At 44.9% G+C, this 13,721-nt stretch overlaps 2 protein-coding genes across 3 annotated transcripts in view; both read right to left on the bottom strand.

Annotated features, from left to right (window-relative positions):
* Positions 1-640: 640 nt before the first annotated feature.
* On the bottom strand, positions 641-2,236 carry LOC120045713 (probable vesicular acetylcholine transporter-B). Its single transcript, XM_038990655.1, has one exon. The coding sequence runs from the start codon at positions 2,234-2,236 to the stop codon at positions 641-643; it is 1,596 nt and encodes a 531-aa protein (XP_038846583.1).
* A 2,577-nt stretch (positions 2,237-4,813) lies between these two features.
* LOC120046797 (C-Jun-amino-terminal kinase-interacting protein 4-like) overlaps positions 4,814-13,721 on the bottom strand; it is a 58,392-nt gene continuing 49,484 nt past the window's right edge. Inside the window, exons 17-28 of one of the 2 annotated variants that reach the window (XM_038992308.1) lie at positions 11,352-11,519; positions 11,092-11,263; positions 10,747-10,944; positions 9,934-10,102; positions 9,726-9,854; positions 9,481-9,629; positions 9,075-9,223; positions 8,035-8,206; positions 7,727-7,840; positions 7,405-7,578; positions 7,192-7,329; positions 4,814-7,070 (exon numbers count right to left, since the gene is read on the bottom strand). In XM_038992308.1, coding sequence (XP_038848236.1) covers positions 6,949-7,070; positions 7,192-7,329; positions 7,405-7,578; positions 7,727-7,840; positions 8,035-8,206; positions 9,075-9,223; positions 9,481-9,629; positions 9,726-9,854; positions 9,934-10,102; positions 10,747-10,944; positions 11,092-11,263; positions 11,352-11,519 — 1,854 coding nt within the window. In that variant the 3' untranslated portion in view covers positions 4,814-6,948. Of the gene's footprint in view, positions 7,071-7,191; positions 7,579-7,726; positions 7,841-8,034; positions 8,207-9,074; positions 9,224-9,480; positions 9,630-9,725; positions 9,855-9,933; positions 10,103-10,746; positions 10,945-11,091; positions 11,264-11,351; positions 11,520-13,721 lie in introns of both variants that reach the window. The other variant, XM_038992307.1, reaches the window with a different exon arrangement.

The raw sequence follows: 13,721 nt of genomic DNA, 5'->3' as shown, positions 1-13,721 counted from the left end.
ACACGCATTTGTTTATAATACACTACATTTTACGAAGAAAAACAAAAACATCACAAAAAGAAATTACAAAAATACAGAGGTCACAATTAGGCAACGTTTCGAAATTAGATATGGAAAATAAAAACAAAACAAAACAAAAGCAAAATACAAATAATAGTCAATATGTCAACGAAATTAAGAAAGGAAATCAATGGTTTCCAGTACTAAAAAGGAGTTGTTGTTTTTTGCACAAAAGCCTAGTTGATGCGTTGGCAGTTGGACGTGTATTTATAATATCAATATAATCTTGTACATACATTTATCTATTTACTTTTTTACAATACTCTGCAGTAGTAATGCACACATAGTCAACTGTATTTGATAGACCTCTCACAATAGTACTCCATTTAGACGACCATAAGAAACTATACATACAGAGAAGACCTGTTCAATTACGATGAAATTAAATACACTTTGGAAACGGGTCACACAAGTATGATTGGGTATTTCTATATTGCACATGAGTATATTACAGAGTGAAGTGACTGTCTACCCTCTTTTGGCAGGTCCATAAGTCCTAACTCTCGAACTCTCAGTGTATTCGGGGACGTTCTAAGTTGTACTCCATTCTATCTGTAGTTCTATGTTGTGATACAGTATTCTAACTGTACTCTGGACCAAAGGATTCCTCTGAAGAGGCACGTGTTTGTGCTCTAAACGGGTCAAACCCTCCATTCTCATCCACCACCACAACAGGCAAACAGTTCCCTGCCGAACTATAACCCTTCTTCTTGCCTTTCCGCTCCTCCATCTTCATGGTATCATACAGACCCTCGGGTTCATCATCGTCCACCAACAGGTTATCTCTCTCGGAGTAGGACGGCTTCATTTGGCACACATTACGGAGCAGCAGAAGGGCCGGTGCGTACAGGACATTGACGAGGCCCATGCCCAGGTTGAGTTGGACAAACCCATAGTTGTGCACTATATTCCCCGCCACGATAGGACCCATGGCATACGCGACAGAATAGGAGATGTCAGCTAAAGCGTAGACGCTGCCGTACACGGACACATGACGCACGTCGACCAGGAAGGCAAGTGTTGGCAACAGGGCAGTGTCCACGAGAGCGATGCCGAAACATATGCCGCATAACGGGGCGATTAACTGGCCGAATGTTTTGCATGCTGGAACGGTGCACGAGCTGGCCCCGATAATGACCATGCCCAAGGCTCCATAGAACCACTGCAGGTTGGGGTACTTAGAAGCCAGTTTGACGGTCATGTAGACACCCAGAACATGTGGGAAGAAAGCAGGCAGCCAACATAATCCCATTTCCCACTTAGTTGAATGCATGGTGCTCTCCATCCAGTTGGCTATGGTGGGCTCCAGAAAGGCCAGGGGGATGTTACACACTGTTAGGGCACCTGCCACGACAGCTATGTAGGGGTCAACCATTAGTTTGTAGATGGGGGTACCCACCGGCATATTGTCTCTAGTCCTGTTCGAGAACGGCTTGATCACGGTCAAGAGCAGAATCCCGTCTATAAGGCAAACAACGGCGAGAACGATAAACGGTACTCTTTTACCGGCAAACTCGTACAGGATACCCCCGAAGGGAGGCGCTACCAGGCTCCCGAAAGAGATGAACGCCAGGGCGATACCAAGGGCTTTACTTCTCTCCGATTCTTCGGTGTATTTATCTGCTATCATGGCAATTCCTGAGGTGTCGGCGAAAGCTGAGCCCAGACCTTGCAAACTACGGGCAAAAAACAGCGTCGCGTAGTTCTCAGCGAAAGCAAATATGCATGTGGAAAAGAACATGACGGTTAATCCTATGAGGAGTGGAATGTCGTATCCAACGCGGTCTATGAAAGTTCCTGACAAAGGGTTCACCAAGAGCTGCAAGATAGCCTTCGACGCAAAAAGTACTCCTATTTGGACGTCTAAATTGTCCCTGTTGCTTTTAGCTTGGGCTGAGCTCATTGTGCTGTTGATTGAAGAATTCGGATGTATAACTACGTGGACGTGCTCTGCTTGCTCAAGCTCTAAATCAGCAAGGTAGTCGGGAATAATCGGGACTATAACCATATAGAGCATATTGTCTAGAAGAAGAGCCACGCAGACGATCACTAAAATGATCCGTCTTTGATGGTCGGGGGCTTTCATTGCGTTGCCAAACTGTTTCGTTCTTTCTCCCATCTCGGACAGTTTTACAGCGGCTGATTTGGCCAGCCCGGAGGACCCCCCTGTATCCATGATGATCTGCTATTATTGTTGTTGTCAATACAAAACAGCAGTTGTTGTTTTATTTTCCTCTGCTCTCTGCTGCTATTCTGATACCTCAGCAAGACAGATAATACTGTCCCTGTACATTTATGTAGCTGTTTTTTAGTTCACTTACGCGATGCGAAAGACAAAGGCGCAGCAGGCTTGGAACTTTTCTCCTTGTGATTTTCTGACAGCGCGCGAGGCTGCTGGCTTCTTCAGCGGTTGGTGGATTTCTCAGCCTCAACTTGTTCTTGTTTCACTCCCTCGCGCTCACATTCGGTGCTGTTTCATGGTCTCGAGAAGTGATGTGGTGAGATATTGTGCGCTTCTCTACACGGTGTAGGACTTCAACCGCTAATACTCCATGTCAAGTTTCTATGGAACGTTTGTATAAGTTGTTTATGGAACTTGGGACCCCGGATATCTTCGATTCCAATGCTCATGCCTCGAATCACCTGTAGCACGTTTGTGTTCCGTTTTGAGATCACGAATGGTTTCGTTGCCATTGGTACGCATTGATTCGCAGGTTTGTCGATATTTTGAGTTATTTTTTTTCTCTCTTTCACCAACGGCTGTGACGCATCACCAGCTTACCCCCAAGTGGATCATTTTCCAGTTGCGTCCTTTATGCTAATTCAGAACATGGCAGTCCCTTAACCAATAAGAGTGAGCATCATCATGACGTCTCTAAGCCTACACGATCGCGGGAAAACCCTCCCAGCAAGGTACACTGATTGACATTCCAGATGTATTGGCCCAAGTTATTAGCCTATTATTGGAGTTTTAATTTATCACTGTTTTTTTACAAATCCCTAATCACGTCGCTGCTCTTGCGCGTTGCTCTGGGATGCTCGTGGCTGTGGCACTCGGATTCGCGCCATCCCAAACGTTCTTATATTCAGCACCACAGCGAAGTGGACAGCTCCTGTCCAGTGCACAGTCAGACAGGCCACGCATTTGGCCTTGTACAATGATCAAATCAGTAGCATACTGTATTTCTCTACACAGCCTTTGTCAAATTAATATTAAGTATAATCTAAAACGCACCCAATTTAAATGACTAGCCTACACTAGTTGCATGGGCTTCTTTTGACTCTCAGCTAAAATCGAAGTAATTTGAAACATTCCCGGAAGTGTTAGAATTCGCAGGTAAAACGGTTCCTGATCCCACGCCAGGTCAGTGTTACATGCACATAAAGCAAGCAATTATTTTTCTCTGCCATAGAGCAATGAGCTTGCATAGTAACTAAGTACTCCTGAAGAGGTTGACTATATACAAGACAATGGTGCCATCTAGTGGTCACTAAAACTACTACAGGCGTAGTATCGCTATTATTCAACTCCGACCCTACGAGGTTTGGAGCCTGCTGGTTTTCTGTTCTACCTGATAATTAATTGCACCCACCTGGTGTCCCAGGTCTAAATCAGTTCCCAATTAGAGGGCAACAATGAAAACACGTAGTGGTACTGGCTTCGAGGTCCAGAGTTGAGTTTGAGTGCTCTACCGGATGCAGCTGTGATTGTAGCAACCTCTTGGACACTGGTACCCGATTAGCTCTGGTCCAGGGCGTTATAGGAGACTCACGATGAACCAGAGCTGTGAGATACCATGTGCTGTAATTCCGAAATGGTTCACTCGATATGGATGAAAATACCCTCAAATTAAAGCATTTGTCAATGTCCCAATACTTTGAGCTCACTGCATTTATGCGTTTAAATTTGAAAACAATGTATATTTCAAGAGGTCGATTTTAAAACAGACCTCATGCATTGGAAAGACCCAGGTCTGTGAACGAGCAGCTGACAGTGCTTCCAAAATTCTTGGAAATCTTGCAAAAAGCCAAAAGCAGAGGCGACACACAAGTTTCCCCACAAGTCAGTTTAATTGATAGTTAAAATAATTAAAGGCTAAAGATATGCTGTATCAGTACATAGATAGGTAATGGATGTACTGTTACTGGGGGCAACAATAGTCAGAGCAACACAAGTTGGGGGGAGGGGGGGTGACCTTGACCTGTTCATCAACACAGGAGTTGGAAGAAGTTGATCTTAGGCACTGACCTAAAGTCAGTTTCACATTTTACCTGAGCAGTAATGGAGGATTTTGTGAAGATACACTGGCCCCAGATCTGTTCCTAATGCCAACTTCTACCCAGTGCACTCAACCTCCCCCTCTGGAGTGTACAAAACATTAGGATACCTGCTCTTTCCATGACAGACTCAACTGGATTCACCTTGTCAAAGCTTGATGCCACTTCAAATCAGTGTAGATGAAGGGGAGGAGACAGGTTAAAATATGATTTTTAATCCTCAAGACAATTGAGACATGGCTTGTGTATGTGTGAAATTCAGAGGATAAATGGGTAAGAATGGTTTTTCACGCTCAGCAGTTTCCTGTGTGTATCAAGATTGGTCCACCACCACCCAAAGGACATCCAGCAAACTTGACACAACTGTGGGATGCATTGGAGTCAACATGCATCCCAGTGGAACGTTTGATACATTGTACAGTCCATGCCCAGACAAATTGAGGCTATTCTGAGGGCAAAAGGGGGTGCAACTCAATATTAGCAAGGTGTTTTTAATGTTTTGTACAAGCAGGGTAATGTATAGCGCAGTAATTACAATCATTGTCAAAACAATAAACCCAAGCCATTTCAATGTTTCATATACAATTTATATTCATATAGTCATATTTCATATTGTACAAAGTTACATTCTGAACTGCGAAGACTCATTCATAGAAATAAATACTGAAATGGCTAAACTGCGATATGAAACATCTCTTCTCCTGGAGAGCAGACAGACAGACACACACACAGACCAGCACAAAGGCACACACACACGCCCTCGTTCACTCCTCAGGACAGACACCGTAGTAACACTCTCCAGCACAATCTGCTGGTACACAGACCAGAGACACCGGACGAGTGTGTCAAATGACACCTTACTCCCCATCTAGACGCAACCACAGATTAAATGACACCTTACTCCCCATCTAGACGCAACCAGATTAAATTACATTTTACTCCCCATCTAGACGCAACCACAGATTAAATGACACCTTACTCCCCATCTAGATGCAACCACAGATTAGGGTCGAAAAGACAAACATACAAAAGTCAATAATAAAAATAGGCTTCAAATAGTCTCTGAACACTTCAGTATCATATCAACCTATCAGGAGGGATCCTGTTTGGTCAGAGATCAGTCACCCTGTCCCCTAGTGTACAAAAGGTAAAAGGAAGACGTTGCCCCTAGACGCTTATCTAATGTCAGTGTTGAGTTGTTCCTCCACTAATTGTTCACGTTGGGATTTGCGGAGGGTAAATTGATCCTAGATCTGTGCCTATGGGTAACATCTACTCTCAGCATACAAAAGATTCCAGAAGCAGAGAAACCAGCTATTATACACAATCACATCTCTGCATTTACAGAGATGGCTTAAAAAATATATCTATCCATACACAATGAACCTTATAACAAAGACGGTCTGTCAAAATGTTATTGTATCTACAGAGAGATGGGTTGAAAATGCTGCTACAACACTGTACATTTACTTTATTCTGATCAAGTGAAATTATTTTTCCTTTGGTAACATTCTTTCACATAGGTATACATACTCAGTCACACTTCAAAAGTCCATAATGTAGTTTTAAACATGTCCTTTTCTACTTTCAAAACCTAAGGCAACAGTTGATTTTTGTAAAATGTCTGCAAGCTCTAGCTGATGGGAGAGCAGGATGGGAGAGCAGCGGCACAGAAACTAAAGTCAGAGACCCTGTTCCAACACACTTAAAGTGCAACCCTACCTACCTTCCGTGAGGTAATTAACTACTAATCTGTCTCAATCATCAATCCAACCCAGTTGTAATTACCCCTAGGAAGGGAGGATGCATTTTTCGGTAATGCAATAGGGCGATTCTCTGACCCTGCAGCTACAGACATGATTGATCTGTGATCTATCAGGTTTTCCATAGACCATAGTCATGGAGAACAACACTGATCCCAAGTCCAGAAAACTGACAATTGATTAAACTGTATTAAGTACAATCAACATCCATGTTCTCACAACATAAAATAAAAATGATCATGCAAGAAGAGCACACCTGTATCATTTAGGACACACAGGATTGGCTCCATCGCTGGATTGTCCTGTAATACTTGCTTTCTTATTGGACATCATGCGGTTGATTTGGTTTTGCAGTTCAAACACCGACATCATTATTCTCCTGTGTGCAGGTGTCTCGTACAGTTTCATACAGTATTGTCTCCTCTGTCCAATCGGTCCTTTACTGAAAGGAAGCAAAGATGAGGACAGGGGTGTGGCCAAAGACACACCCTGAACCTACATTGATTCCAACCAATCACCACGCAGTATTTGGACAGAGGGGTTGGACACTAGGCATACAATATAAAACCAAGTGCGAAACATGACCTAAGAAAATTAAATAAAACAGAAATAATTTTGTTTTCAATAATAATAATAATAATAATAATAATAATAAAAGAGCAACAGGCTTGTATCAGATTTAAAATTCAATACAATCAATAAAATTACAAATTAAATAAAAAATAACCGTAAAACAAAAAGAAACATGCAGAAGAGTGAATCTGATTGGCCAGCTTTGTTCCTGCTTCGAGCAGGCTCCTCCCATTCTTCATCTCTGTGGCAGGGTTAGAGATCAAGGGTTAAAAGTTCAGGCCTGACTGCCCATGACCTGCCAGACGATCAGGTGACTCCTCTCAGCTTTAGCCAGGAACGGCTGCAGCTTCAGAGTGTGCTCATCCAGTGCCTCCTCAGTCTCCCCAGCCTCGTCACCTACACACAGACAAACATTAAGCCACTTCAATTTATACAAATCTGTATGTTTTCATGCCCTGCCATATACGGACAGTACTTGTCAATTGATTGTCTGATATGACGGTCCTAGCCAACTCACCCATCCTGAAGTCGATGTATCCCTCTCCACCACTCATCACTAGAACAGACCTTTCCTGCTGTTGTTGAGGGTGCTCCTCTACCCCCTTGTCACTCCCCACCTCTGCTGCTCCCCCAGCACCTGACGGGATCACCTGACCTGGGGAAGGGAGGACCTTCATCCAGTTAAAAGGCAGGAGGAGGAGAAGAAGAGAGGGAAGAGAAGTGAAATTACCTGGGACAGCCGTGAAGAACTTGACGGCATCTCGGTGACCATGGAAACAGAGCTGAGCGTGAGCCATGGAGCAGAAGGGTACAGAGGTTCCAGCTGTCACCTTATCACTGTTTTCATCACCATACACACGGATCACTCCACCAGGTTTACCTGGCCCCGCCGTCACCTTATTGGCTAGAGACAGAGCGAGAGAGAAATTAATCATTAAATAGAGAAAGGGTGAATAGATGGAGGGATGAGAAATAAATTAATAATTACATAGAGGGGAAAGAGATGGGCAAAGAGACGGTGATGGAGAGAGAGATGCATTACTTCCCCTTACTGTCAGTGAGAGGTATAGAGATGATAACGCCATTGCCGGTGCCCACCCAGAGACGGTTACAGGACACCATGAGAGCTGTGATCCTGACAAACGAGAAGCCCAGCTTCCCCGTACCTGAGGGAGATCAACATGACTCATTATTAAGAAAATAAATAATGAAGTACGGTCTATATTTCCTGTACGTGACTTGGGCTTTCTAACGCCATGAATCCCTGTCCCATATTAATCAGCTAACGAGGACACACAAACAAGTTGCATTAGAAGCATAGAACACAACAGCAGGTGTTTAAATGCCCTGGGTTCCTCACCCAGCATCTTGCTGACGTAGGGTTCTATGTCAACATCCTGCAGGTGTTGGTGTGTGTGGGCGTGGAACAGTCTCAGAGTAGAGTCCAGTCGGATCGACACCCAGATACCATCTCCATCCCACGCCAGCTGTCTCACCTGGCTCTCCTTACGGGGGTGGGCATCAAATGACTTCTACGGGGGAGAGAGATGAGAGAGGATGGAAAAGGAGAGGAGGGTTACAACTATAATCTGTGGATGGTTGTGTGTTCAGTATGCGAGTCAGTCCGTCTGAGCCTGTGTGTTCAGTATGCGAGTCAGTCCGTCTGAGCCTGTGTGTTCAGTATGCGAGTCAGTCCGTCTGAGCCTGTGTGTTCAGTATGCGAGTCAGTCCGTTTGAGCCTGTGTGTTCAGTATGCGAGTCAGTCCGTTTGAGCCTGTGTGTTCAGTATGCGAGTCAGTCCGTCTGAGCCTGTGTGTTCAGTATGCGAGTCAGTCCGTCTGAGCCTGTGTGTTCAGTATGCGAGTCAGTCCGTTTGAGCCTGTGTGTTTAGTATGCGAGTCAGTCCGTCTGAGCCTGTGTGTTCAGTATGCGAGTCAGTCCGTTTGAGCCTGTGTGTTTAGTATGCGAGTCAGTCCGTCTGAGCCTGTGTGTTCAGTATGCGAGTCAGTCCGTTTGAGCCTGTGTGTTTAGTATGCGAGTCAGTCCGTCTGAGCCTGTGTGTTCAGTATGCGAGTCAGTCCGTTTGAGCCTGTGTGTTTAGTATGCGAGTCAGTCCGTTTGAGCCTGTGTGTTCAGTATGCGAGTCAGTCCGTCTGAGCCTGTGTGTTCAGTATGCGAGTCAGTCCGTTTGAGCCTGTGTGTTCAGTATGCGAGTCAGTCCGTTTGAGCCTGTGTGTTTAGTATGCGAGTCAGTCCGTTTGAGCCTGTGTGTTCAGTATGCGAGTCAGTCCGTCTGAGCCTGTGTGTTCAGTATGCGAGTCAGTCCGTTTGAGCCTGTGTGTTTAGTATGCGAGTCAGTCCATCTGAGCCTGCATGATTCCGTGTGTGTGTCAGGCGTGCCTCTATCTTCATGGCTTTGGGCTGGACCACGTAGATCTTGTTCCTGAAGCCACACCAGACCTTGTCGTGAACCACAGTCATACAGCGGATAGAGTGGTGGGGTCTGCCCAGGTCTAACAGGTGGTAGTTGGTCAGATCCCACTGACCATCTGGAGGGGAAGGGGTGGGGGTTAGCACCAGCATATACAGTGCATTCAGAAAGTATTCAGACCTCTTAACTTTTTCCACTGTTATGTTACAGCCTTATTCTAAAATGGATTAAATAAATAAAAATTCACCCTCAATCTACACACAATACCCAATAATGACAAAGCAAAAACAGGTGAATCCCCTTATATGGGATTCAAGTAGATCAATGGACACACAAACAAATGTAAGAAAGCATATGGAAACACGTCAGCCTTACCCACTCCTCTGTGGAAGATAGCCAGTGTTCCATCAGCCAAAGACACCAACACTCTCCCCTTCACATGGACGATGCCCAGGACAGAGTCCTTCAGCTTTATAGAGTGGAGACACTTCCTCCACTGGGCCACTGACGAGTGCACGTACACACTGAAACACACACACACACACACCAGTTTGACTGATGAGATCAATATGAGATTGATAAACAGATCTGATTGATTAATTAGCAGATTGGTGCCTCACCATCCGTTCTGTGCTCCCAGCCACATGGTGGGTAAAACACTGCTCATCTTCTGGGCTTCTTCTCTCATCAGGTCCTGTTCCTCTGGGTTAGGGTTGGAGCTCACACCATCCTTCACCAGATCAGACTCCCTGAGAATGGAAACAGGATGTTATAATGCGTGTTTGTGTCTGTGTTTTTGTTTGTCCGTGTGTGTGTGTTTGTCCATACCTCTGTGTGTAGTTGGCTGGCGACTTCCCAGGGCTAGTACTCTGAACACCCAGAGGGTCAGTGAAGACATGTTCAGTGTAGACTGCCCTCTGACTTAAGTCATGCTCCGGATCTGCAGGACCTGCACTGGCCTCTGTAGCTTCAGTAGCCTCCTCTGCAGCCTTGGAGTCTACACAGGGAGGAGGGAGAGAGAAGAGTAGAATACTTTTTAAATGGACAGGGAATCCCATTTGGGAACCAATAGCCCAAATCATGTTTCTATAACCCTGTAGGGTAGACCTAGGAATTCAGCGGATCATTCCATGGAGAAAGTCGGGTGAAAGGGTTTAGTTTAGAGGTCTTCACTGGTCAGAGTGGGCCTGATATACCCGACAGCTCTAACTTGTCCCTCGGGACCGGGTCGGGTCCTGTTTGATTGTCATCGGGTCTCGGTCTACGTAACTACAGCTGACAGACTGAATGGACCTGACCACAGCTCTGCATAGACTATAGCATATTTATTTTACGCTAATAAGGTGAATGTATTAACTTATAGAAGGCCTAGCTGACATATAAAAGACCTACTTGTTAACCAGTAGATCAACTTGGCTGATAAACATAACATTTTTGTCACTCTGGTCCAAATCGGGTCTAGGTTCCATTCAGGTTCCGGTCTGATTGTTCTCGGGTTCGTTCAGGTCCGGGTCCATGACCTCTAGTCTAGCTAGCAAACTCAGCAATCACCCACCTCTGGAACTAGCAAACTATCCACTAACTCGGCACATCAGTCCAGTGTCACTAGATCTGTAGAAACTTCAGAGGGACGTCTCTTACCTGTGCTTGCTGTCTGGGGGGTAGCCACCGCCCCCTCGGTAGAGCAGCCAACCACATTGATCCCTGCCAGCACTCCAGCTTCGCCCCCTGAGCCACTACTGGTTGTGCTGGCTTCGAGAGTCCCGCCCTCAGCACCTGACCCCGCCTCCGGGTTATGGGGTACCTCCTCCCCTGCCGGGTAGTCGGTCTCTCTGGCACCTAACACACACGCAAGCACATATACACCCAAGACCACCATATATAAACATGTACAAACAAACATGTTATGGTTAGCTAAAATCAAAATAAATAGATGTATTTTGCTGGGTCTTTAGTGCTCATATAAAAACGCACACAAACACAGACCTGGCACGCTGGCCATGCAGAGGACGTGGGAGTTGCAGACTAAGAAGTTTTCCAGGACGTTCCCAGGCTGGTTGGCGTCGATGACGATGACCTTAGTGGTGGCCTGAGTACTGGTACAGATCCAGACCAGAGAGGACAGCTCCTCCTGGTGATGCAGCTCCTTCTCCTGCTCCTACAGCATACACACACACACACCAGTATTGTATGAGCGCATGTGTGTGTGTGTGTGCTGGCTGACCATGTGTGTTGTGTACATGTACCTTCAGGTCCTGGTCCAGTTTGTCCAGACTGCTCTGTGATCCTATCTTCCTGCAACGGCTCTCAGGACCAGGGCTGGTCAGGTCACTGTAGAACACACTGGCTCCTACTATCGACCCCCCGTCACGAGTCTTACCCCCTGACAGGTTCACACCTACAGCACACCACAGCTACGGGAGGGAGACACACAGTTAGCAATATGTCCCTGTATATAGAGAGACATACAAGGTAAGAATAGGTGTACAGACCAGTTTGTGAGCGGAGCGGTCCTTTCCTACCGCTCTGCTAAAAACCACTCATCACTCACAGGAAGAGAAACTGCTGCTCCAAATTCGCTCCATTCATTAAAAATCACAATTGAACCATCACCCATCTATTTTTGTGACTACCCAGACCTACCATTTTGTTTTGAAGTATTGAAACCAAACCATATGACCTGAAGAAAAAGTATTTGAATAAACATGAAAAGATTAATGTAAGAAGCGCTCATCATTTCAAATAGGCTACATGTCATATTAAACAACATATAAACACTCTGAATAGGTCAGGAGCCAGACAGAGAGCCTAAGAAGGAACAAAATTGAATTACTTGACAGTTTTTTAATAATATAGGCTAAGGCTACAAAGAAATACATTGTGAAGCATTAGCGAGCGCTACACCAGGCTGGCAGGGACATTAAGTGCTCAGCATTTGAAAACAACATTTCGTTGTCTTTTTTTGTTTTTCACTCTGTTTGTCAGAACCTAACGGACAACTAATCAAAGCTTAAACCAAGTTTATTCACCCACTGGGTCAAACAGCTGAAAAGACAAAGATATGTCTCCCTCAGCACAAGTATTTATACCCTCCTTTAGGCAGAGTCTCCTCCTTGCACCTCTAAACACTACATCTTTGTTGCCAGGCATGTTAAGTTACGTATAATTTAAAAAAGTTCCTTCTCCCTTCATCTGACCTGACCTCGGCCACATTCCTCACTAATCCATAGCTATCCAACTTCATCAGTGACCGCAACCAAGTGATTTCCTTTTCCCTTACTTAGTAACTCTCCAGACCCATACTTCTTATCCATCCTCCATTGATCCCACATATACATTCCTCATACATGTAACCATTAACTTCTAGTGTGGAAAGTATTTCAAACTACAACCCAAAATATTAAATAATTGTATTCTATAAATTGCATATATATGCTGTGACTTACTTAGAATTCATTACAAATTAAACAAAAAATGCCTTATTAGGCTCTGTCTACAGTGCCTTTGAATTCACTTTTAGAAACATGAGTTTGGCCAGTCTGTGACTTCAGGCTCATGTGATAGTGCCTGGAGAACAGGCCAGCAGTGGAGAATACCCTCTAAGCACTTGCAGAGCCACTGGGGACGCTAAACACCCTTTGGGCCGTTCTTGCCAGGTTGGGCAGGAATGCGGGTTTTTTTTGTAGGTAGGCCTAAAAGGATTTTTAGGTAAAACAACCCTATCAAAACAGATAAAGCTCCTTGAAAGAGGTAATATGCCTGGCCTATTGGGCCAAAATCAATGATGGCCTATTGTATAGATAATAGAACAAAAATTAACAAAACTTAAAGAGATCTGATTTTTTGTTTATAAATACTTTGCTACAATGACACAGCTAGCTACCCACCTCGTTCCTTTCTGTTAGTATGTACACGTACTAAGTGTTGTGCTGCAGAATGAGGACCCAAAAGCGACGTAATAGTAACAGAGTCTTTATTCCAGAATAAAACAAATAATGATTCTCCTGGATACTATCCTCTCGTCAACAGAGAGGAACGACTGGAGACGCGACCACAGACTGCAGGTCGCTTCAGGAAGGCACTGGCCGTAGCTGACATTGACACCTGCTCACACGCAGCATCTGAAGAAGGCAAAGAACACGACAGGGCGGAACAAGGACACAGGAACAGCAAACGTCAAACAAGAATCCGACAAGGACAGAAGCGGAAAACAGAGGGAGAAATAGGGACTCTAATCAGAGGGCAAAATAGGGGACAGGTGTGAAAGAGTAAATGAGGTCGTTAGGAGAATGAGAAACAGCTGGGAGCAGGAACGGAACGATAGAGAGAGAGAAAGAGGGAAAGAACCTAATAAGACCAGCAGAGGGAAGCACAGGGACAAGACATGATGAAAGACAAAACATGACACTAAGTACACTATCATGCTTTCGGGATACCAATCTTTTCTGACCCCAAAATGATTCTTTAGTTGTGGACACTACATCACCACACGCCCTCTCTTGTGCTTGGACCTTCTCATCTCTGTAAGTCACCTTGATTTTGCACCTGTGTGTTTTATCAGTTTCTTTATGAAAATATTTAGCATACTAGACGACATAAACTAAAGCAAGGGGCTA

This window comes from Salvelinus namaycush, chromosome 4 (genome assembly GCF_016432855.1).
Source record: "Salvelinus namaycush isolate Seneca chromosome 4, SaNama_1.0, whole genome shotgun sequence".
Classification (NCBI taxonomy): domain Eukaryota; kingdom Metazoa; phylum Chordata; class Actinopteri; order Salmoniformes; family Salmonidae; genus Salvelinus; species Salvelinus namaycush.
Note: the sequence above shows the minus strand (reverse complement) of the source record. Positions and strands in the feature narration are given on the sequence as shown.

Bases quoted from the DNA above. Each gene is read 5' to 3' on its own strand.
- LOC120045713 (XM_038990655.1), bottom strand. From the start codon at position 2,236: ATGGATACAGGGGGGTCCTCCGGGCTGGCCAAATCAGCCGCTGTAAAA.